Source organism: Aptenodytes patagonicus, chromosome 3 (assembly GCF_965638725.1).
Source record: "Aptenodytes patagonicus chromosome 3, bAptPat1.pri.cur, whole genome shotgun sequence".
NCBI lineage: Eukaryota > Metazoa > Chordata > Aves > Sphenisciformes > Spheniscidae > Aptenodytes > Aptenodytes patagonicus.
This window is the reverse complement of record NC_134951.1, coordinates 51,540,288-51,566,404: the sequence shown is the minus strand read 5'-3', so window position 1 is coordinate 51,566,404 and position 26,117 is coordinate 51,540,288. Positions and strand designations below refer to the sequence as shown.

The 26,117-nt window shown below is 39.2% G+C and overlaps 1 protein-coding gene across 6 annotated transcripts in view; it reads left to right on the top strand.

Moving 5' to 3' along the window:
• The first annotated feature begins 10,373 nt into the window (after positions 1 to 10,373).
• HACE1 (HECT domain and ankyrin repeat containing E3 ubiquitin protein ligase 1) overlaps positions 10,374 to 26,117 on the top strand; it is a 56,886-nt gene continuing 41,142 nt past the window's right edge. For 5 of the 6 annotated variants that reach the window (XM_076333309.1, XM_076333307.1, XM_076333308.1 and 2 more), the window contains exons 1-8: positions 10,374 to 10,537; positions 15,168 to 15,222; positions 16,444 to 16,533; positions 18,366 to 18,470; positions 19,841 to 19,916; positions 20,194 to 20,325; positions 21,515 to 21,597; positions 24,026 to 24,122. In XM_076333309.1, the coding sequence (XP_076189424.1) occupies positions 10,462 to 10,537; positions 15,168 to 15,222; positions 16,444 to 16,533; positions 18,366 to 18,470; positions 19,841 to 19,916; positions 20,194 to 20,325; positions 21,515 to 21,597; positions 24,026 to 24,122 (714 nt within the window). In that variant the 5' untranslated portion in view covers positions 10,374 to 10,461. Of the gene's footprint in view, positions 10,538 to 15,167; positions 15,223 to 16,443; positions 16,602 to 18,365; positions 18,471 to 19,840; positions 19,917 to 20,193; positions 20,326 to 21,514; positions 21,598 to 24,025; positions 24,123 to 26,117 lie in introns of those variants that run through there. The other variant, XM_076333310.1, reaches the window with a different exon arrangement.

The following is a 26,117-nucleotide window of genomic DNA, read 5'->3' as shown; positions in this document are numbered from 1 at the left end:
GAATTCAATAGTTCAACAATGCAGATAAAATAAAACCAGAAAAAGTGATGGGGAGTTTCTCTGATGTCCTGACCCACAGCTACTCACCCGCCAACTGGCAGAATCAAAGCAACTGCAGTGCTTTCAGAGCGTCCTCTGAGTGAATTTCCCCCCTTGATGAAATCTTTTCATAGTACAATGAAAGGAAACCCAGCCAAAGTATACAAGATTTGTACTTTCTAGAACACGGCCTTCAGTATTATTTGGGGAACTAAGTTCATCCACTAAAAAAGGATATTAAAATGGGTTTATGCGATTATAAAATCAGCATTTTTTACATAGGATAATATTCCTCAAAAGTAAGACAAGATATAGAAATAACGTGTCTTATTTTGTGACATATTCTCTATTAGTATTGCTTTGTCACCCACAGCACGAATAATGAGGCTCAGAACTCAAATCTGAATACAGCCAAGTTCACATTTCATTTGGCAGTAGAAATGAATGTGGATATAAACCAATACTATTATTATTATTGTCTTATAAATCCCATTGACAACAAAGTAAGGTTGCATTGATTTTTTTTAAGATGGATATGCAAATGAAACAATTGATTTCCAGTTCGGATAACAGATAAAAGTGAAACAGCTTAATGCCACATTTTCTTACCCTCAATACTATTGACAACAAGGCTGAAGATAGATTTTGGAATCAAAAAGGCATCTGGAAAAATAAGGATTCGTGTATATATGTATAAAGCCTATCTATCTACTGATACACAGTGAATATATCCCGAAAAGGCTACTGTAAGTCTAACTGCAGTAGCATTTTACATGGTCAGATGTACTAAAATACAGCTGTATGAATTAGTATGTAGTGCAGACATGCAGATGCGTTAGTTGTGGAATTCACAGACACATATAGATCCTTCATCATTGTTTTCACTGGGATTATGCATGGTTCTCTGTCCTGATCTGATTTTCTCAGTCCCTAAGAGCATCTATCCAGCAATAAGAGCAGTCCTCTCAAGAGCAGAGGGAAAGCAGCATGGACTTGTTTTCTGTGAATGTCTCATATCTTTTGATGGTAACATAGGAAAGAGGAAGGTAGCTGAAGTAGGTCTCCGTGAATTAAGTTGATCTCCACTATAATTCTGCAAAGGTCCTCTTTTACATAGCCTCATCTTCAGCACAGGCAAGTTCCTGCACAGAAGATGCAGGCGGTTTCCAACCTCAGTCTGCTGGCGTGTCCAGAAGAAGCTGGCTCAGCCCACAAGGAGCACGTGGCTGTTGGGAAAAATGGCTCCAAGCACACTCCGAAGATCTGCTGACTCCTAACACTGCAATGCAGCGGAGAAGAAAATCTCTGCTGGCAGAGCAGCTTCCAGGAAGAACTTAAATTGCACTCGTGAGTCCACTGCTAGGGAAGGGAATCAAGGCTAATGGAATTGCAGGGGGAAGCACATCGGATCATGCCTGCCTATCTGGAGTATCCCATAAAAATATCATACTCTCTTAGATTTTTAGTTCATTCCTTGATGAAACGTGAGCTACTACGCTATCTGCTCCTTCAGTATGAGTGGCAGACAAAAATGAAGATACTCTTTTACCTATTTGTAAATATTTAATGATATTTTCCCTTTCGGAAGAGATTTGATCTTTTTTTCAAGTAGTCCCGTCTCATAGCTTGCCAGTAACCAAATAGGGCCTGCTAAAGTGAATCTAAACTTTGGCAGAATCTCTTTTTTTGGTAAAAGGAGACAACAGAATATATCTGAAATGCGCTTTCCCACACACTGAATTTGTTCCTGTATTTTGGCATCCAGTGACGCCAAAAAAGGTCCAGTTGAGGACTGGATACTTGGGCTCAGCACTGTCCAGAGAAGACTCTTTGTGAAGACCTAGCAATCTAATGATAGACAAGATGCAACAAAAAATGAGATCCAAAGTTCGCTGAAGTCTTTATGCCACAAATTTCTCTGGGGATTTAAAAACAGAAATTTCATTATCAATTTCTCTCTTTCTTCTATGCTGTAGGCTAACTAGCTTAAAGTTTGTGTAATTTTGTATGTCTGTGTGAAGAATGTACAGAGGAAAAACAGAGTGAAAGAGCTGAACTCTCAGCTTTTTATTTTTACTTAGTACTGCATTCCCTTTCTGACAACAATCTGCATTCCTCCAAGTCCTGAAAATAAAATAATTTTTATCTCTGAAGAAGACTTTGCTCGTAGCAAAATAAATGCCATGAGCTCCACAGTTTTAATTGTTTTGATGTTATTATCTTTTTGAAAAGAAACTCAATCTGTCTCTGGTTTCCCCTGAGAATGCTCATGGCAATGAACTTCCTGTAAAATCCAGGGACAGTGTTTTTCTTGCAGGACTGACAATTGATTTCATTTCATTCACTGTGAAAGACAAATTTGACCAACTGCTCTTAGGCAGTTGAACATGACATCTTTAGATATGCGAGTGCAATGGATAGATATATTGGTGTCTGCTTATCTCAGTATTGAAGAGAACTCTGCTGACTGCATTCAATGAGCAAATGACTTAAACGCCGTAAGTGGTAAGTTGGGAATCAGTCTTTCCTTGGGACGACATTTTTTTCCTGGACACCAAGGAAGTTAATAAAATTTGGAAGTATTATTGATGATACCTGTCATGGTGTAACTAATTTTAGCTAATTGTACTTTCAGCTAATTTTAGTCACTTAAAAATTTTCAGTTTGAGACCTAGTCTTACTACAGGTGTCTTACAGACACCTTAGAAGGTGTTTCATCCCTGTGTAATACCAATTTCTAAACTAGGTGGAATTAATTACCACCTGGAGGTACCTAATTCTCCATGGCCGTCAATATAGGCATGGACAGCAGCAATACCACTAGAAAAGCACACTGTTCAGGTAGAAATTTCCCAGGACATACTAACAGCTTATAGGGTTGAGCTGAGGCTGTTTGGATGATGAAGTCTACTATAAGGTAGTCTACTAAAAAGAAAGACCCTTAGCCATTTATGCAGCCCTCAAACCAGCTGAGTGGATCTGGAGTTTAAGTCAGCCTCCAAAAGTGATACTGAAATTTGTGACCACTGACACTGACCACTGAGATCATGTTACCACTAACTGGTTTGCTTTTCGGCCTCCACTGGATTTTCCTTCCTTGAATTTTTATACAGTCATCAACCAAAGGAGTTGTTAGACTTCAGGAGATGTTTTTCCTTGTAGACTTCTTTCTGCTACAGTGGAAAGAATAAGGCTTCAAAGCTGCAAACGCCCATCAATATATCCTACCTGTTTGGGAACCTCTTGGCAAGTAGAATGAGTTCGTGCAAGAAAACCTGAAATAGGGTAAAAAAATGCAGGAGCAAAATTAGTCACGGGGCTTGGCTGATGATCTTCCCTGATGAGTCAGGGAAAAGGGCCTTGTTTTTCCTACCCTGATGAAGCCCAAGCTGTTTGGCTGGATGCAGACCTCATGAGATCGGTAGTGGAAGACCCTGTATTTAGGTCGAGGAAGACCTTGTATTTAGGGCTGGGAGACTGTGTAGCTTGTTGCTAGGGAAAGGAGTCAGGTAGTGGGTATCCTCCTTCCCTTCTCTCCTGAGCAGTTTGTGACAACATGGAAGGTAATAACCATTGATTCTATCCATTCTGCGTCCCAAGAAGAACTAAGAAAAATCTTAAAAACACAATAAACTCAAGCAACTCCAGCTGAAGTAAGAGCAAGAGCTTATATTGTTCTCTCTTCGCTGTCCACCTGCTCTCTAGTAGCATTTCTTCCCTGCTGACTGCAGATCACAGTGCATCCAATGTTTGACTGTAAAACATTCTCTATCTAAAACAAAATTTACTAAGGATTTTATATCACTGCTGTAACAATCCTTTAACTTTTGAACATGTATCCCTGAATATATTCTGCGTTTAGCACTGAACTGGAAGCTAAATACATAAGAATTTATAACATTTTGCAATTGATTGCATACCCTTAATGTTTTTGTTTTGTTTCAGCCCTTTATTTTTATGCTCTTAAAAGATGCCACTGAATATGTCCTGTGGCAGTGGTGTACCCTTGAAATATCATTGCACTCACACAGGGTCTCAAAAGACATTAATTTAGAAAGGACATATATTTTCAGGTTTCCTTGTTTTTCTCCTCTTTGACTGCTATGATGAGCAAAGGCAAACAACGGTTGTTGTTCACACGTGTTGTGGTTCTACTATTAGGTGTAACCAGAATCATACACACACAAAAGGAAAGGGACCTCAAGAGGTCATTTCATTCATCCTCTGCCCTAGTAAGGCCATTTAGAAATTGGAGTAAGCTCTAGTCTTAGCCCCTGAACAACCTTAGTTCTTCGAAACTTGGAATAAAAGGAAAAAGCTCTGCATATGCGCACAGATTGTCACTTTAAGAGCATGCCAATACTGTTTGTTACTATTAGCAGCATCAGCAGCCTTTAGCGAAGCTGAATGTGAAGTGTTGCCGACTCACCTACAGAAGTAGACCGAGGAGGGGAGGATTGCATTATACTGTTTATTTTACTTAACTAGAATTCACTTACTAATTTTCCTAAGGAACACTTAAGTGTGGAGGCATTCTGTAGTTGGTCCTTTTTCTTTCTTAATACCAATGAAATAAGAAAAAAGACAACTATAGAATGTTTTGGACCAGTAGAGGTAGGCTGTGACACAGGATGGATTTCAAAATCATGCATAACGTGATGACACCCCATTTATATCCTATTGCTTGTTCCATTATCTGCCAGAAGAAACACGTGACAAACTCAAGTTGGGCTAACATTCTTGTTGAAAGGGCTCCTCTACTCCATCAAGTATTTGCAGCAAAATAAATCATGTTTTACACATAATACTTAAAAAAGTATTTAAATTTTGTGCTCTAAAAAGCATTTAATTTTTGTGCTCTAAAAAGCGTGTATAGGACCCATTTTTCATTTTACACCCAAGCCTCCACACTTAGAGAAAGTCTTCTATACAAGTGCTGCAGGTGAATATTGTTTTGGCAACAATATCATGCAGGTCTGGAAGGGAAGGAGGAAAGTGTGGCAAGATCCAGGCAGCAGAACCCTGTGAACAAGGGAAGGAGAAAGCATTGTTTTGGCAACACAGCCAGGGATAGGCACATTTGCTCTTCTGCGGAGCTCAGCAAAGGCATCCGCATGGATTTAAGAATGCCAGAGCAGAGCACATGCTGCTCCAGGTAAGAACCGTCATACCACATAAGACCAGTCTGGCTTCTTGTGTCAGACCATGAAGGGTGATGAGTATGTCCTCTTACATCTCTTGCATACTTACAGAGTTTACGGAACAAGGTGTGCACAGTGTGATTCTTTACCCGGTTTCCGCACCTGGTTGTGGAAGTCTGTAGTTCAGCGACTGAGTCAGATTGCACCTACACCCGTCATGCTTAAAATCTGCTGATGACCCTGTACTCCACGAACTGTTTAATTTTTGTTGGAACACACTTTGCACCCTGGCCTCTGCAACACATTTGTTTTAAGCTTGTTGCCTGTTAACTTCATTTCCTAGTCACCTTCTCCACACTGATAATATTTTAAGATTTTCTAAATCTTTATCATGTCCACTTGAATCCACCCTTTTCCCATGCAAGAGTCCTAGTCATGTTTGCTTTATCTCATAGACAAGCCATTCCACATCATTGACCATTCTTGCTTCTCTTCCTAACTTTTCAGAGGTAATAAAACCTTTTTTTCTGAGGCAGGTTGACCAGACACGTGCCCATAATATTCAAAATATGTAATTTTTTTCTGTTCTTAATTCCTTTTACATATTACAGAGCTATAAAACCAACAGCTTTAAATACTGTAATTCATAATTAAAACTAAAAAATACTCTTCAATCACCAATAAAACAAAGGCTTGAGAAAACAGATGGGCTTTGCAACATTCTTGAAAGTTGATATTCAGACTACCAGATCAATGGAGACAATGAACTCCAACGCTGAAGGTCCTTCACTGTGTATACCCTCTTAGCATTCTCCAGATGTTGTAATCAACCGGCTTTTAGATGGAATACCTCAACTGCTATCATCTACCAGGGGAGTTCAGGCTGTCATCTGGGTACCTAGGAGCTTTCTGAAGATCAGGCAGTGTTATTATATGTTGTTTTTTTTTTTTTTTAAAGATATGTAGGCAGGTTAGCAACCTGTTTTCCTCCTCTGAACCTCCATCTGACTTTTGTTCTTTTTTTCTCTTGTTAAAGGCTGTCTTAGAATTTAAACAACTACTCTCTCTTATCTGCTATCTGTAAACTAAGTCTGATCCCTAGGAAGCACAACCTCCTTTCATTCATCATTGGGGTGTGTTAAATTCACAAGTCTTGTCTGCATAATCAACATCTCAATTACCTTTTAAAAAACACTGTGAAAAATAAATCTGATAAAAGGACTGGAAGCCATCTGATAATTTCTTAGTAAAGACTGGAGTCTAGCCACCACATGACTAGTAGGTATTAGTTTGAGACAGGATCTTATTGACGCAGGACACTAATCTTTCTTTTCCCTCTGTTCTGACAGATCAAAAAAGTAAACCTTAAGCAGTTAGGTATTTAAATTTGTCACATGGAACTAGGTATTGTGGTACACCAGATCATTTCTAGTCTACTACAATATTCCATGTAATGCTAACCAATAGAAACGTACATCTAACAAACCAACAGTAATTAAAATTGCATTCAAATAATTAATTTTGCTGAGAAAAGAAAGTTGTTAGCTGGTATCTCATTTATACATTAATGGTAAAGCTTCATTTCCTGTTAAGCTTATTAGCATGTTCAGAATAGGAAATTTGCACATCACAAATTAACTTACAGAGTTCTTGTTTACAATGCTGTGGGTATTTGGAACATGTATTTTTGAAAAATGGAACAGGTTTTTTTACATTTTCACAGCATTCCATCACCCTTTGCTACAACATCAAAACTCACTGTATAATTTTATTCCTCTTCAACAATTCTGTATTTTCACTTAAAATTATCCTCCTCGCATTTTGGATTTTTTTATTTACATAATATAAAATATTATATTTTTATAATATATAAAATATATAAAATATTATATTTTTATATAATAAAATAATCACAAAAAATATTTTTGTGATTGGGATTGGGGATTCTTGTTCAAAGAGTGTTCAGCATTACTATGATATAAGTAATAAATATCTAGTATTTTCCACAGAATTTTAGGAAGAGTCCAAGGTGGTCATCCTGTCATCTCTTCATCCCAAAGCAAGATCAATGGATCTACATCACTCCTCTCATATACTCCTCTTGCAAATTATCTAATCATGTCTCCTCAGACAAGCTATTCTACTACCACTATGGCTATCAGGAAATATTTTTCTAGTATCAAAGCTAAATCTAAGCTCCAAACATTTTGAGGACAGTTAGGGGCTTCCTGAGGCAGATATGACTTTTATGTATTTAGTTGTTGTATTGGGTTTGCATGGCAAGGTTTTGGTAGCAGGGGGGCTACATGGGTGACTTCTGTGAGAAGCTGCTAGAAGCTTCCCCTATGCCTGATAGAGCCAATGCCAGCCGGCTCCAAGACGGACCTGCCGCTGGCCAAAGCCGAGCCCATCAGTGACAGTGGTAGCGCCTCTGTGATAACGTATTTAAGAAGGGGGAAAAAAAACCTGCACAAGGGAAACTGCAGCTGGAGAGAGGAGTGAGAATATGTGAGAGAAACAACTCTGCAGACACCAAGGTCAGTGAAGAAGGAGGGGGAGGAGGTGCTCCAGGCGCCGGAGCAGAGATTCCCCTGCAGCCCGTGGTGAAGATCATGGTGAGGCAGGCTGTCCCCCTGCAGCCCATGGAGGTTAACGGTGAAACAGATAACCACCTGCAGCCCATGGAGGACCCCACACCAGAGCAGGTGGATGCCCGAAGGAGGTTGTGACCCCATGGGAAGCCCACGCTGGAGCAGGCTCGTGGCAGGACCTGTGGACCTGTGGAGACAGGAGCCCACGCTGGAGCAGGTTTGCTGGCAGCACTTGTGACCCCGTGGGGGACCCACGCTGGAGCAGTCTGTTCCTGAAGGACTGCACCCCATGGAAGGGACCCATGCTGGAACAGTTTGTGAGGAACTGTAGCCCGTGGGAAGGACTCACATCAGAGAAGTTTGTGGAGAACTGTCTCCCGTGGGAGGGACCCCATGCTGGAGCAGGGGAAGAGTGTGAGGAGTCCTCCCCCTGAGGAGGAAGGAGCAGCAGAGACAATGTGTGATGAACTGACCCCAACCCCCATTCCCCATCCCCCTGTGCCACTGGGAGGGAGGAGGTAGAGAAAATCAGGAGTGAAGTTGAGCCCGGGAAGTAGGGAGGGGTGGAAGGAAAGTGGTTTTTAAGATTTAGTTTTTATTTCTCATTACCCTACTCTGATTTGATTGGTAATAAATTAAATTAATTTTTTTTCCCCAAGTCGAGTCTGTTTTGCCCATGACAGTAATTGGTGAATGATCTCTCCGTGTCCTTATCTTACCCACGAGCCTTTCATTATATTTTCTCTCCCCCGTCCAGTTGAGGAGGGGAGTGATAGAGCAGCTTTGGTGGGCACCCGGCATCCAGCCAGGGTCAATCCACCACAGTTGTCTTCTGTGGATGTTCGTTCCATGAACTTCTCCAGTGTTACTATGTCAGTTTTCAGCAATCGTCACATCATTTGGCAAGAACTGCAGTTGTACTCTCTCTTTTTGTTTGCTTCTGAAACTTATTGTTACCAGCTTCATTCAGTGTCACTTTGCCTGACTGCACAGAGTGAACAATAGATCCCCATCTCCTCTCTCCATGCCACTCATCATTTTTCCACTTCTACTTTGTCCTCTCCAGTGTTTCTTTTCCAGATAGCAGAGTTCCAACTCAGTTCCCACTTACATGGAATCCAATCCACATCTCCTGATTGTCCTTGTTGTCCTTTCTGAACCTTTTCCAATTCTTAGATCTCTTTTCTCCAATTTATCCTCCCAGGTTGGAGTCATTGGAACATGTTATGGTATTATCTCACTGCAACATTGTGCAGAATGAAACAATGAAACCATTACACAGAATCATTTCAGGACATATCCCTGTGGATTCCCACACACTTCCTTGCATTTGGAAGCAGATCATTAATAATAACTTGGGGTATGATTATCCCACCATTTTTACATTCTCACTTTACAGCATTTTCATGTAACCCATACTTCCCTGGCTTGCCACGATTATATTAAGTAACACCTGAAGCATCATTAAAGCCAAAATACCTGACATTGAATGCTTCTTCATGCTTGACAACATGTATTATCCTGACAGAGGAAGAAATGAACTGACAGACTCATGCTGGCAGTTGTTTCCTTGCACAATTCTAGGTGTCTAGAGTTTTTGTTCTGGCACTTTCGCTGGAATTTAAGTTACACGGACTTGCTGATAAATCCCCGGGATTTCCTCCTCCACACCGGCAGGTACTACACCTGCTCTTTTTGAACGCACCAGTCTTCCAGGAGTCCATTTCAGCGAGGTCTTGACAAGTCTTAGGAGGGAGTTCATGAGGCGCAGCTGACTTGAGTGCACCTAACTGATCTTTCCTTAGTCTCTTCTCAGAGTATAACAATTTCTTCTTGGATTCAAGTGCTTTATCTGCTTTGTTGTAGTTGGGAGTGACAATGGAAACACAAAAAGACTTGACAAATAATTTATGAACATTTGTTCTTTGCTTCTCATGTCTTACTCTATGTATTGTTGCTATTACTAAACGCTGCTTACTTTTTTTTCAGGCTACAGCTCCTAAATCTTCCTTTTCCTGTGTTTACCTTGAAAGTGCTAGCAAAGTCAATCACTTTTCATCCTTGCTATGCGTTTCCTTCTTCAGTTGCAGTAACCCCTCGGGTTTAAAGCTCCCAGAGTTTGGCTGGTGAAAACCCCTTCCCCCGCCCCCCCCCCCGGCCTGGGGCTTCTCTAATCAACGCTGCAGCGTGGCTGCAGTTTCAGGGCAGGGATGACAGCAGGGCTGCCCCACCCTGCTCAGGTGCATTTGCCAGGCACCATTACGGCCCCTAGCTCTGGGGAAACGAAGGCCCCGCGGCAACGCTGGCAGGGGCCACTCAGCAGAGACGATTTCAAAAGGCAGTTATTTTTTTTTCAAAAACTGTAACAAGCAGATGTTTAAATACCCGTACGCCACAGGTTTTGGAAATTCATCCCCCCCCTCCCTTTTCTTTTGTCCCCTAGGAAAAAAGTGAACTGAAACGAGCCCCGCCGCCTTGCCACGGGCGTGGCCTACGGGCAGCGCGCGCCTCCCGCCGCCCGGCCTCGCCCACCGCGCATGCGCGCAGCCGCCCGGCCTCTGAGCATGTGCAGGGGGTCGGGGGCCGGCAGCGGCCTGGTGAGCAGCCGCGCCGCCGCCGCCGCCGCGATGGGCTGAGGGGCGAGGCGGCGGCAGGGGGGTGTCGGCGGCTCCAGGCTGGGCGCCCCGAGGATGGAGAGAGCCATGGAGCAGCTCAACCGGCTGACGAGGTCCCTGCGCCGTGCCCGCACCGTGGAGCTGCCAGACGGTAGGAGAGGAGCGGCGGGGCGGGGATGCAGCCGGCGGGGCGGTGGCGCGGCGGTCTGCCCCGGGGCCGCGGCGGCCTCCCCGGTTTGGCCATGCCGGGCCGGCCCGGTGGGGGTGAGCTGAGCTGGGGGCCGTTACGTAGCCCCGCCCGGCGAGGCGACTCGGGAGAATGGAAGCCGGCTCCCTTCCTCCCCCTCCGAGGGGCTTTTTTATTTTTAATGGTGGTAACAACGACAGCAACGACTTCCCCGTCCTCTTCCTTTCCTCGGTGTCTCGCCGCCGGAGGACGGCGGTGTCTGTCACAGGGTGCGGGGTGCCCCTGCCCGCTGCTGCTGCCCCTGAGCCCGGGCGAGCGGGTGGTCTGGGGTGCTGGGCCCTCTCTTTATCCGGTTTTAAATCCTTTGTTAGATGCTTCGTCGATGACACAGTAGTGATGACAGATCTTTGTTGGGTTTTGTGTTGTGGTTTTTTTTTTTAATAGTGCTGAATTTTATTTGAAAAGGTGTTGTAAGTCACTGTCGCTGGTCACAGCCTAATTTTTTGGGCTCTAAACTACTCGTGGGTGCTAGCCACCTGGTATCGGGATGGGCTTGAAAACGTGGCTTTGGGTTCTTATGGCAAGTAGTTTAGTGTTCTAGACAGGTACGGCCTTTGGGAAGACTACCCCGCAAAAGCTTTTGGATATGCAAAAGTTTCTGTTTTTGTGAGTCATGTGCTGTCATTGTACTTTCTTCAGGGTTTATTTTTACGGAGGAGTCTTTGGCTGTCTGTCTGCCAGCTTTCATCTCTGGTGGTGGAGGAAAGGGAGTCATACTCTGTTTTCTCTACGCATTCCCTGTTAGGATTTCCTGGCTGCTGCACATGGACTTCCCCCCTACGCTGAGCTGCTACACCCTTTCCTTATTGTCACCCTTCAACAGTTTCAGTGTCTGCCAGTGCGGTTGCTCATAAATTTCACAAAATGACAGACAAGTTTCAGATGGGTTTTGCTGCTTCTTGTAAGCTCTTGAATGGCAGTAGTGAAAGCTGACGTAATACTGTTAATGTAAGCTTAGGCTTACAGAAATAATGTAGTAGCACCAGTTTAACTAATTGATGATGGTAATACGAATAATGCTTAGCACAACCTATGCTGGTTGGAGCTGCTTTAAATTTACTCCAGTACTAGTGTAGGTAAATTCATTCTGAAGTTGAGTTCAGCTGTTTTCTTCCTATCTTGGGCATTATTATCTTACACTTCAGAGGTAATTATGTCTGTGGTAGTGCAAGTGCAAGCCCTGTGACCTCCGGAACAAGTAATTCTCTTGCCCTGTAGTGCAGAAGGAATATCAGTCCTATGTATTCTCTAAGAATTACATGAAACAAATCACAGCTGGACTGAAATAAGGAGATAAATGGACTTCAGGCACTGAAGTCTCAAATTGCATTCCAAGAAAACCTCCATTCAATGGCTGTCTAACTTTGGGTACATCTTAGCTCATTACATGTCTTCTTTCTTGACCTTGGTGTTCCCAAGGTTCATGCAGTCCTGTGCAAACTCTTCTTGAGAAGCAGGTTTGGGTTGTAGTGTTTTGCTCCAAACATGTACTGACAGGATCAGCTTAGAAAATACCGCCACCAGTCTAGTATGGCATGCAGTTTGGTGGCTTCTTCTGCGCTGTGTCTGGCCTCTTGAATTATGATTCTTTTTTTTTTCCCCACATACATTTGAATAGCTTTAATTTGAAAGATATATAGTTTACCTCTCCATCCTTAAACTAAGAGTCATAGTACTCTCAGGAAACAGAGGTGTATGTTTGAACTTCCTTATGCTGAAGAAGGCACTAAATCCAGGTATTTCACTTCCTTTGCATGTGATGTAGCCATTAGGGTATTATATGGATGGTGCTGACACTTTAAGATTGTGATCTCTGCCAAGTTCAAGCCAATATCTCTTATGAAATAAAATAATAAGTGTATCTTGTCAGGGCAGGATTCTAGATGATGAATTTTAAGTGATTTTTTTTTTTTAAAGCAAGCATTAACACCTGAGTCCAGTGATGACCTTGCCAATAGGAATACCCTGAGCTGACCTTGCCAGTAGGAAATAGTATTGTTTTTTTCATCACTCTTCTGAAGTATCCTTCAGCAGGCGTTTTCTGGGCACTTAAGAGCTTGACACAAACTTCTGGACTCTACCGTTAAGGCTCAGTGCCTGAAAACTAGGTCTTGCAGCCCAAAGCTGTAGGTTTTAGGCCCTTTGTTGGCTCTGACTGTGTATTTTGGGGGCTTTTTTTGTCTTTAGATGTTCATTACTTGAAATGCAAGCAAATTAGATAACAAATAAGTTCTGTAAGTGCATGAGGCATATAATGCTTTTTCTTTCCCTGGTGTCATGTACTTTTATTTTAAGTCAATAGGAGTTTGTTTATGAATAGGGATAATATTTACCAAAAATAGGCACAAAAGCTCTTTAGTCCCACACCTTTTTAATTATTTCTGTACAGAAAAACTCTGGGAAAATCTGCATATGCTCCATAGTGTAGATTCTGTTAATAGAATAGCAAAGGGCTTAGTTTTGTAACTATACCATAAACAACTTTTATGGCCCAGCTACTCACATTTAACTGTTGTCTTTTTCTAGATCACTATACTTGTATTACTTAATTAGGATCAGTATTAAGCATTTCAGTTAAGTGTACTGGTATATTTAAAGCTTGTTTTTCTCTTCTCTTTAATATGGCATGATTGTGGAAATACGTAAGGATGTCATGCTCAGATTTAGTTGGCATTCTCAGGTTCTGTGTTTTTGTTCAGTTGGAGAGCTTTATCTTCCTGCCAAGAGATCTGTAGAACAGAGCTCAAGCAAGAAATTTTTTTTCATTTGTATATACTGGGAGCTAATCATGGATACCTCTTTAAAAAGTGATCAAATCTTTTCCACAATTGATATCTTTATTTAACATCTATTTAATTTTATTTCCAGGACTCTCCCTCCGCATGCGTCCCCTCCCTCCCAGCCTGCCTGCCCCCACAGCAGTCAAATTCTAGTGGTGCATGTTGGGGATGGAGTTATCTGATGCTCACAGAGCTCTGCCATAAGGAACATTCTATAGACAGTTCAAACTCTTGAACTCGGTGATGGTTAGAATTACTCTCTGCAGCTTTGAAACATCATTTGGTGTTTTGAGAGGCTTGTGTCTCTTCCGCCATGCATTCACTGCAGGCAACATTTTTTTTTTTTAATTTCTCTAAATGACAGTTAATGTGATTTGAATTTGAATACGACTTATCTCTTTTCAATGTTCAAAGGTAATAATAAATTAGCATTGCTTCTTTCTTTTGTTAGCTACAGACAGACTGCTTCAAATAGTGGGTAGCAGCACTAATCTTGGAGCACTGTAGAAGAATAATAACGAATAGCATAGCTGCAGCATGATAAGGGTTTCTCTGACTCCACTTGATAACTCTGAAGAATTCTGTGTTTAGTATTTGGTAAATGTCAGCTTGCCTATCTAGTGGAAGTAGTGAATGTATAGAAGCATGGTACGTAAAAGGTATGAGAAACTATACTTGTTTGGGTCTATTTTAATTCTTCCTGTTCTGATTGCTTTGTAACTTTGGTATTTGGATCAATTAAGATGATGAGGAAAAAGATCAAAATAAGTTTTATGAGAACAGTCCTATATTTCCATATCCTGGAACCGTGTACCTGGGTTCTCAGAAAGTGTAGTCCCTCCTGTCATAAGCTGGCATCTACGTGAAGAGTCTGTGGAGATTGTACTCCCAACAATGGGTAGTTTGCTTCAAGCTAGAAAATATAATCATTAAATCAATAATAATAATTGTACATTAATATTATTAATAATAATTATACATTAAAACCTTTTAAGTTTTGTCAAATTTATCCTTTAAAAATAGTATCTTACTCCAGAAAGTCTGTAAGTGACCAAACAGGCATGTCATACCCGTACAATGTGCTGGTATGTGCAGCAGTAGTACTGACAGAGGCTGTATAGCTGAATGTCAGTCTGTTCCCACCATTGACTTGGATCTTTGTGTTCTGGCCTTTTTTCATTGCCTTCAAACATGGAATATCAAACTGATCAGAAATTAAAATGAGATTTATTGCATTCAAGTATTCAAGTTTAGAGACAAAAATGAATGGTTATGGAGTAACTTAGTTTAAAGAAATCACTTTTACAAACTCAGAGGTATCAGGACTTTGGAAGTCACCTTGTAACACAGGAAATTTCCTTCTTTTTAAAATAAGCTATTTACTTTTTGTTTGTTAATGCACATTTCTTAAATACTTTGACTTAATTAACAGAATTGTCAATTTAAAGAAATTGATGCCCCATTGAAAATTCTGTAATTATTACTTTGTAAAAGAAAAAAAGCCACATTGAAATGTCACGTATTGCAATCCTGTTAATTACCTCTCCTATCTAAGTATAGTGGCTTTTTCTTTATAATGAAACTTTAGGTATGTATAACCTGTGTGTAAAAAAAAAAAAAAAAAAAAAAGGGGGGGGGCAAAAAAACATCTGTTGAACAGTGGATACTTTAAAAGGTAAGTAAGTGTTGCTAGATGAATTTATTTTATGTAAAAGATTTCTTTATGATAATGGAGTAATTTAATTTCTTCACAGATAATGAAACTGCTGTCTATACACTAATGCCGATGGTTATGGCTGACCAGCACAGGTGAGAGCTTCTTTAAATTTCCTTTTTTTTTTAAGGTCTGAAAAAACAGCGTGTTTGCTAGAGTTGTAGCTGCTAGAGCATTCTCAGGAGTTCTGCTGCTGAATTGCTGAGGTATCTTCTGTAGCTGAAGTTAGTCACTGACTGTGTGCACCCCAGCATATTCTTACCTGAGAAACCTGTTTTATTTTATGCCATAGATCGGAGCTGGGATTTGTTCTGTTGATGCACATAGAGAAATTTGTCCTGTGATAAGAACAAAAGCATTGTTTCGTAACTGGGTTGTAGCTCTGAGTGTGTATTTATTGATGACATAGAAGCTCTTAGTCTCATTAGACGTCTCAGAAAGACATGGAATAAGAGTTGGACAATGAGATTGATACTTCTGGGATTCCTCAGATGAGCAGCTGTTTCTCTTACCCAGTTGTCCTCAAAGTGGTTGGGACCTGGGGGCTTGTATAGTGCCAGCTAAGTGGTGCTACCTTTCGCTGAGTTTTGTAGGGAAGCAGGTAGTAACTCTTACTGAAACTGTAAATTGTTTATCTAATCAGGATAGACATTTGTTCTGCTACATAATATCTTGTTGAGATTGTGTGCAAGGGTTCTAAATTATGTGATCAGCTCATTACTGGAGGTTGAAATCACCAGTTCACTTGCAGTTTTGCCTATTTTGAAATATTTTATCTTAACTAATGTTTTATCTGTACTAATTCATTAGGGCTTGAAGGGTCCTATTTAAATTTCTTATCCTATTGACGTATCATGTGTCCTTCTACTTCATCATGATGATTTTGCATACCCATCTTCCTTCTGAGCTTTGCCTATGTTTGGGAAAGCTGCTGGATATCTGGTTAGGGTGTCTGTGTTGAGATGAGGAGGAAAATGGGAATTTATTGTTTTTCAAACCAAAGCTATTAATATGCTTGTTTTCCATATTTGTGAAGAAGTGATTTGGCCATCTGGTCTAATTCTTACTGGTTTACATTTGAAACAGTTACCCAGTGTCACAGTTCATTTTTTATGTACAAGTAAGAAGTGAAAGAGTAAAAGTACTGTTAATATGCAGATGCTTGAAAGCTGTTGGATCTCTTGTTCAGAAATTTGTTGGAGGAAAGAGAAATAGTGATCAAGTAAGAAATAGAGTGTTTGTGTACAAGTTACAGTATATACTTTGCTTGGATATTGTGTGCTATTTTTTAATTAAATTTATATTTCTGTTTGAAGGTCTGTTTCAGAGCTGCTATCAAATTCAAAATTTGATGTGAATTATGCATTTGGACGTGTGAAGAGAAGTTTGCTTCATATTGCAGCAAAGTAAGACTTACTTGAGTCCAGTCCAGAAGTTAACAATGAAAGTATTACCACAAATCTAAGGCACCAATGTAAGCTGGAAAACTCTGTAGTATCAGTTAACATTTTGTTTTTGCACTTCCTCTTTGTATTTTGTTTGTTCTTTTAGCAGTGTGCCTGCCTCATTGAGAGGACATGTTTTACACGTGATATCAAATGGCTGTCCAAATTCTAGAGAAGGAAGTCTGGTGGATACTTTTTTCCTTTCTGTGAAATCTCAGTCTGTGAAGAAATGTAGCCATTATGTGTATCCTGTATAGCTGGGTTACTCTTGCCTCTTGTAGATTTAGAGAAACTTTGTCTGCAGGTGCTGCTTGTTTTTGAAGTATTCTAAAACAGTGGGAAGCACTTGGATGTTCATTAGGAAGCAGCTGTTCCAAAGTACTTCATGTGACCATAATTGAAGGGAATATAGCTTGGCCACTCACTTCTAATAAATTTTTGTATCCTGAATAAAGGACTTAGGTGCGAATTTCAAATCCGTGACCTAGATTATTTATTATTTATGTAGGTCCTCAATGGGGATAAATCTGTATTGCCAAGAAACAGCCAGATTAACATCCTTAATAGAAATGAACCAGATAGTTTTTGAAATGGCCTTTCAGGAAACTAAACTTTATACTAACGAATGAGTGCTCTATATTTGGGTTCCATTTTAAATGTCTTGAAAGTTCTTATATTTAAACTGTTAAAAAAAAAAGTAAAAATAAAAGAAATAGTAGTAGTACTGCATATAAATAGCAGGTATTTGGACACAATAAAGGTAGAAGTTCCAGCTTTAAGCAGACTGTTTTAGAAATACCTGTTTCCCAAACATTCCATCTCAGAATTACATGCTGCTTATATAAAATTTACTTAAGAAAGTACTTAAAGAAAAAAATGCAAGCAAATTTTTAGCATACATCTTAGAAGTATCTTTGAAAAGCTGTATTTATTGGTCATAAAACCCAAGAAATTGTGTTACAGTTTGTGGATTCTTAGTTTGTGGATCTTGGCTAGTTGTTGGGTCATTAAGAGGTCATAGAGATGCTGTTTTTGCAACTTATTGTACAGCTAGGCTTCAGTTTCTTTGGGTGGTTGTGTGGCAGTTCTGTCATTGGGAAGACTAATAACAACAGATAGGGAGGATAAACATATGGTATTTTTGTATCCGTCATGACCTATCAGCTCTTCCTCTTGCAGAGTTCAGGAGTAAGATAAACACATAATGCAAAGTTTCTTTGTTCTCGGTGACACTGATTATCCTGAAGAGCTGCTATATTATGAAAAGTAAAAGGGAGTTACAGATTCAAAACAAATAGCAAAGAAATATTTGTATGAGTTTTGGAATTTTTCTGATATTTGAACTTTTATACGTAACTTCCAGACACTGAAGTGTAACAAAAGAATTATATTAGAATTGTTATTTAATGGAAAATTCAGTCCTGTGAGTAGATTAAAGATGAGGGAGGTGAGAAGAAATAGTAAGCAAAACATTTTAAACAGTTTACATTTTAAACAATTGGCAGTCTTAAAGATTCGCTGTTGGTTTTAAAGTCACTAAAATCACATAGTACATTAGTACACAGTTCATTAGTACAAGTTATGATCAGTCAGTTCTCACTGCATTTAAGTGTCTTTCCTTTAGCTTTGTGTAACTCGAACTATGAGGGTGTAAAAATGGTTTTGTGTTAATGGTTTTGTGTTAAGATTTTCTACTGAATGTAATCTATAATAGTATTGCTGTTGTCTTTATGTCGATATATATTTGGTTTGTAAATATCCTTGTTACAGTTTTTCCCTTATTTTGTTCTTAGCTGTGGATCAGTTGAATGTCTTGTTCTATTATTAAAAAAAGGAGCAAATCCAAATTATCAGGACATTTCAGGATGTACACCTCTCCATTTAGCAGCAAGGAATGGGTAAGAAAAAAGTTTTTTAAAACCTTAAAAAAGACTTTGTGCGTAATGCACTTGAGCTGATGTTCTGTAATATTTTTGTGTAGTTCAAACAAAGTACTTTGGTTTTCACTTTTGAAAATAGGGATGGCACACTTACAGGGAACTTGGAGGTTAAAAATCTGTACTTTAAATATTCAGAAAATAACTTCCTATTTATATAAAATTATGTCTGACGTGCCAATTTCGGTGCCAGTCATTTTTAGTGTTTTCTGTTAAGCAGGAGCTTAATGATTCTTATAACTGTGATCGAACAAGGGATGAATTCATCTTCTAGTTAGCTAAGTAAGAAAAGAATTCGAAGAGGACACTGGGGGGTTTGGAAGGATTCAGAGGTTTCAGATTTTTACTCAGATATTATCTCCAAGGAAATTTTTACTACAAGGAAAGGAATAGAATACAAAGTTTGCCTGCACAATGTTAGGAGAGGGGAAAAAAAACCCAAAACAGTGAGAAAACACCTTTTTAAGATCTTTTAAGATCTTATTTCTTGAATTGTAGTATGTGGAAACACACAGCTGATAATGGTAATATTGTAATTTTCTTTTTAGAGCATGTATGTGTTACAGTAGCTGAATTGTATCATGGCTGGTACCTCAAGTGAGGAGGAGGTAGTGTTTAGTGGCTCTTAGGTATGTGGGAGTGGTATTTGTAGGAGAAGGGAGAAAGAAGCAGCCAAGTGGTACATGGTGAAATGCAGGAATACACACAGGAGACAGTTATGTGGAAACGAGGCATGAGAAAGGTGAGAGGTACCAAAAAAAAAGGAAAAGTAAGAATAAACTCTTAAGGGTAAAGCACTTAAAGCTTTAGAGAGCATTAAAAGACCGAACAAAACATGAAGTAGGAAAAACACCCCTACTTTCATTAAAGCAGTTATTGTGCTTGCCGAAGACTTGCGAAATGTTGTAAGGAGTGTCTCATTAAATAATGATTTAGTAGTGTACTGTAAATGTGTTCACTGAAGTGTACAGATGATGATGAACTTCATGGATTTCCATTAGCTGAACTCTACCTTCTTGTCTTGAGAGTGTAGTTCATGCTGAGCTGAAGCTGTTAAGAGTGGTAGTTAAGTACTTCTACGCTTTCCGTAAAAACATTCAGCTACACAACTGTTCTTAGTCCTCTGCTGTCATATGCTACACTTGCACTGTACTAGCGCTACTGATGATCACTTCTCTTTTTCACATGCTCAGTACCATATTCCTTATAAAGTAAAACTACCTGCTATGGTTTGTACAATGACGAATTAGAGTGAGTGGAGCTTAAGAAGATACTTGGTCTTCATAAATGATTTTGCCTGGCTGGGTTTTAATGTATTCTTTTGTTTATAGCCAGAAGAAATGTATGAGCAAGCTGCTGGAATACAGTGCGGATGTCAACATTTGTAATAATGAAGGCTTGACTGCAGTAAGTGCTATTGATTCTCATGGTGCTCTTAAAATGAATGAAGAACTTGAAGATTCTCATTTCTTATGCTTCTGCCATCTTACACGTAAATAAACAAAACCACTGTGTGTCCAGCGCCCTTAGGAATCGAATGATGTGATCAAAGTACCTAAGCATATGATAATATTATTCAAAGCTTCTCTTTGTGAAAATGTTGACAATAGTACAGTCAGGTTTAAAATCATATTTATGAAACACTTATCGCTAAAGAAAACATATATCATCATTTTGTACTTAGATTCATTGGTTGGCTGTCAATGGACGAACAGAATTGCTTCATGATCTTGTTCAGCATGTCAGTAATGTAGATGTTGAAGATGCAATGGGACAGACAGCCCTTCATGTAGCTTGTCAAAATGGACACAAGACGGTAAGTTTCTAAATTTTATTAACAAATTTGATTTGTAAAGAATTGGGTGATGCCTTAGTGTTGTGTGTGGGTTTTTTTTTTTAATAAACTGTAGGCTAGTCATGCACGTGATAATGGTTAGAAGTGTGAAGAACTGTATTGTTTGTCTTAGTATTGACTGCATACACTTCCATGGGCATAACTAATTTATTCTTGTGGAGATGATTGATCTCAGTGTTTATGGGAGTTTAAGTGACTTACTGTATACTATTCGGCTGTTCCGTAGTACTATTACTGCCTTGTTGATTGCAGGTTTTGATGTAATGTTACACATTTGAAAATGTTCTTCCTTACTTTTTAGAATGTGTTTGATTCATAATTGTACCAGCTATTATGTGCTTTTGAAGTCTGAAATTATCTTAATTTACTGAATAAAAAAATGAACGGAGAATTGGGTCAGTTAGATATTTAACATTAGAAGTAAACAAGTTCACATAGACTCTTTTCATTGATTTGTGTGAATAATTTTTAGGCCTGGCCTTGCATTAGGGCTGACTATTTACACTCAGAGTACACGTCTGGATGCTTTACTTGAACTGTGTTACAGCCATGTAGAGTAGTGATCTTGAATTATACAGATTGTCTCCAGGACTATTTACCGTTCAAAAAAAATTATCGTTCTACCCAGATCCTTTCTGTTGTCATTGTCGGAGCTCGACTTTGGAAGACTAAATTCTGAGAAACTGTTGTCTATAGACTTACCTACTTTATGTGACTGAAATATAGGAAAAGTTGTTTGAGAGTCTGCTCAATGTTTTCATATTTTAGAATTTGCTTACTTATTTCTTCTATTCTAGTGTGTGTTTAAAACTTCAGCTTGTGATAAGGCTGTTCATGGCTGTCACGAACTTGAGGTTTATTTCTCTAAAAAGTGTTTTCCTTTTTAAAGGGTTTGTAGTTCCAGGGGTCTTTGGAATTAGCTGAAGTTCAATAAAAGGCATTGTTATTAAAATGGAAAGTTCAAAGGAAGCTTTATGAGCTCTGACAGCCATGATTTTCCATCTAGTGTTTAGGAATTTTGGTTTTGAGATTCATTACTCAAAATGAAATCCTTCAGTGTAATTAGACATGTATGACACTAAATAGTTGCAAGCCAATAGACTTCTCTGTTGCTCTTCTTCTAATGCTGGTATTTTTTCTTCTATTCTAGACGGTGCAGTGTTTGCTAGACAGCGGTGCAGATATAAACAGGCCGAATGTGTCAGGGGCAACTCCGCTCTATTTTGCTTGCAGGTATATATTAACTTTTGAATGCTGCGCTAAAAGTGGAATTGATTTTTTTTTTTCCCCCCTTCTGCAATAACAATGATTAGAAAGCACAAAATTTAGGAAACATAAAAGTTGACTGGTATTTAATCTTGCCTCATGTTTGAATGTAGTTTGGTGTCTCATCTAAATACTTATCTTAGTACTGCAGGCTTATATACCTCTTTCTAACAGACGTGTTAAACACATAGCTGTGCATGTTCTAGCGTGAGTCATAAATCAATGACTGCTGAATTTTTTCCTGAAGAAATGAGATCTACCAACTCAGATTATTTTGAGTAAACTAAAAATGCAGCCTTTTATGAGGCAAGTTTGACTATTCTTTAATGTACATTATGGTATTACAGTGTACATGAAATGTGCATATATGCCTTAAAGTTACAAAGTTGAACTGAAGTTATACTGTTGCTTTGATCAGTTCTGTTTTCTTCACAATTTAGTTTTATTTCAAAACTAATCACATATGATAAATTACCTTTTGTTTTAATTGGAGCATTTCTGCTATTTGGTAGAACATTTACAATTTTATAATCCCTGTGCTTTGGTTATAGGTTAAATAGTTCACCTATGATTAAATGTTAATATAAACAAAAAGAGAAATGGACTGACCTGGTGGCCTGCCAAGAATTATGTTGAGGGAGCCCTGGTCTCTGGAGCTCTGGAGTTAGTTTATGCTGACTCTTGGCAGTTGAGAAGAAGGGAAGTGGAGAATAAATAGCTGCTAGCTAATTGAATGCCTTGGTGCTTGATTTAGGGACTGGCATTGGCATCCACTTTAAAAGAAGTAAGCAACTTGTCTCGGCTTGGAGGTTTTCCATGAGAAAGGAATGTGTTGCAAGTACAGCGGTGATGTTCTTTTAGAAATTAACAGTTGGAGCAGCTGGCAGGATGTAGAATGAACAGGGTGTGTAGTGAAAGTTAATGTCTCAGAAGTGCCGGTTGGTGGTGCTGACACCCTGGAAGAAAGGCTATAGGTCCCTGATGACAGGGAGGGCAGGATGTGGTAGCAGTGGCTGGTGATGGCTGGAGAAAGGGTATCGGTGCTCAAAGTCTGACTCCGAAACCCCTGTTTTTTCAAGGTGTTGGGTTGCGCACTTAGTCTAGAGAATTACGGTGAAGAGGTGCTTCAGGTAGGCCATTAGTCTTATCTCCTGTCTGAGATCTGGTAGCTGACTCTGAATGTTTGTTTGCACTGGGGCAAAGTCCAGTACATTAGGTTAACCTATTGGTTTCCTGGGCTGGAAGGATATGGATGAGAAGAACTCAGATGGGAACTATTGAGAGACCCTCAGCTGTTAATTGTTGCTTTTCCTTTGCCCTTCCTGAACTGTTAGTGCAGGCAGCCTTGGTGTGTTCCGGGACAGCAAATACTCATATACGTTTGCGTAAAGGGCACACTGTAAACTAGCTTGCGATCTAAAACTTAATTGAAAGACTTGTATCTGTATCCTTAATTGCTATGTCTTTTGTGTCAGTCTTTCATTTCACCCTTTAGATACTTCTGTATTACATTTGTCAGTATATGCTCTAAATATTGGTGAAGGCAATAGTCAACGAGTCTTTCAGTGTGTTTTTAATGAAGTCAACATCTAATCACTGGTACCCAATTTCTCATTTTCTTCAGAAGAAAGGGTTTTAGAAAGTATGTGCTCTAGGTGTTGAGGGATATAAATAATCTTTGGTCTTATTTTTTTCTAGGCAATGATGGCCTGTTGGAATAGTTGTGACATTCTCAACTCAAGGAAACCTAAGTGTCCTATACGACCTATAAATAGATGAGTGAGACTATGAATTAGTCTCTGAATGGGAGAGTAAAACATCACTCTTCACATTTAAAGGCTAGGCAAAACATTCATGTGTACTGGTTAAAAGAAATCAGCCAAGAGTGATGTATGGAACTCTTGCGCAAAAAAAGACGTTTTATCGATTAAAAAAAAAATCTTACTCGTTTTACTGATGGTTAAAGCACAATTAGATTATTTTTCCCCAAAATCTGGTAGGAGTGAGCAGAGAAATCAGTGAAGAAAACTTTCTCTGTGAAGTAAATTAGGGTGTGAATTGAGAAAGAACTCTCTTTTTGCAGGAAATGCAGCTCATACATATTTATGAGGCTAGGCTAAGATGAATAATTTCTCAATGATGAGTGTGACTCTGGCTTGATAAATGGTCCATACCTAATTTTGCACTGTGCTTCTGCAGTGGCCTTGAAAGGTAGTAGAAGAATGTAAGTGGCATTATCTTCCATCCTTTGTTTCTGCTTAGTTTCATGCCATAACTATTAGTTTTCTCCTAACTTATGTTGCTTTTGTTTGTTAGATACAATAAAGCCAGACTTATCACTCACAGTAGAGCATAAGTGCTGTATTAACTCTATTTCTTCTCTTCTTTTGAATAGCCATGGTCAGAGAGACACTGCGCAAATTCTTTTGATGAGAGGAGCCAAATATTTACCAGACAAAAATGGCATTACTCCACTGGATCTTTGTGTACAGGTATTGAGTTAGCAACGCTTTTTCTGTGAACTTCTATCAGTTACTACAGTGTCACCTGATCAGTGTTATCTTTTTTTATTTTTAAGGCCTATGAAAGATGGTAGTTGTTTGGTGAAACAGAAGTGCAAAAATATTTTTTTTTTTGCAATTAAATTGATCCTACAGGCAGGTTCCCAATTTGTACCCTTTGCAAAAGGCTTTAACATCTTTAAAGACTTTGCAAGATTGGAGCTCATGAGAAACAAAGAGTTTGCAGAACTCCATTTGACTGGAACGTTTGGGAATCCTTGGTATAATGGCAATAGACTCTGTTTAGGTGCTTAACTGTTAACAAGTAAGAGGTAAAGGCATGCAGAAAGGAGTGATCTTTTATTAATCTCAATATATTTTCTTTTCTCTTGAAGAGATATTACTAATTAAAAGCAAAAAAACTTATATGGTCCTGACTGTTACTTTTTAAAGATATTCCAAATACTATATCTGAATGAGGAACAAACATGCTGACTCCACTGTGAAGCTTAGGGTTAGATTTTTTTTCTTTATTATGGCAAAATGACTTACCATTACAATAAAACCACATGAAGTATAGTCAATTTGGAGGCTTTTTGTAGCCACAGACCTGTAAGACAGTATACCAGTGTGTACTTAATGGTGCTATTCTTAGTTTTTATGGTTAGTGTTTCAGATGTCTGCTTCAGTCTCCAGTTTTACAATCCCTAGGGTACCACTTTATACATCAAAATTCTGTCAACTTTTTTTAGGTGTGAGTAGTGACACCTGGTGTTTGCTGTTTTGTAGTGATGATCTTACTATGTTCAAGATCATCTAGTTTACAAGCTCATGATACTAAGTAAAAAAGGAGAAAACAAAATATTTTCTTTCCTTTTATGTGAAGGGTTTTATTCTTTGCTTACAGGTTTGCTTTTCAGAGTAGAGACATGTTTTTAGAAGACTGAAATTACAGATTCGTATACTTCTTGCCAACAGGGTATTACCTTGATTTTGGAGAGCTGACTTTCATTAATTCTTGCAGATTCTGGGTATTTAATACTTAATATTTTGGCATCAGGAACAATTAAATGAATCCGTTTATAACTTGCTTCAGTGATAAGATTCATTAAACTGCCATGCAAAGAGAAGGAGCATCTAGAATTGCAGCATTTAATACATTACATGGTCATCTTTCCAGTGTAGAATTTGATGTGTAGGTGCCTGCTTAAAAATGCAACTATGTTAAGTAAGAGTTGATACAAATAAACCACAAAACCAAAAAACATTTTTCTCAAAAGGTTGTGAAGTTAGTTTGAAGCTGTTCTTCTGAGGCACAAGTGGAATCATATTTGTGTATTGATTTTAAAATTAAATAACCCTTTCATGAGTTTATCCTATTTCTTCCTTTAAGAAGTCAGATTTGTGTGTTATGAACCTTTAGGAAAACATTTGTTTTGAAGGATTAGATTCTATGTGTAATTAGGTAGATGTGTGTCGTGGTTTAATCTCAGTCGGCAACTAAGTACCACGCAGCCGCTCGCTCACTCCCCCCCCGGTGGGGTGGGGAGAGAATTGGAAGAGCACAAGTTAGAAAAACTCGTGGGTTGAGATAAAAACAGTTTAATAATTGAAATAAAATGATAATAATAATATGATAATAATACACAAAACAAGTGATGCACAGTACAATTGCTCACCACCTGCCGACCGATGCCCAGCCAGTCCCCGAGCAGTGGCCCCCCCGGCCAGCTTTCCCCATTTTATGTACTGAGCATGACATCACATGGTATGGAATGTCCCTTTGGCCAGTTTGGCTGTGCCCCCTCCCAGCTTCTTGTGCACCTCCAGCCTTCTCAGTCGGTAGAGCATGGGAAGCTGAAAAGTCCTTGGCTAGTGTAAGCGTTACCTAGCAACAACTAAAACTGGCCCCGTACAGGCCAGTGCTCGGTGCATTATCAACTTTGTTCTCATCCTAAATCCAAATCATCCATCAGCAATGGGAAG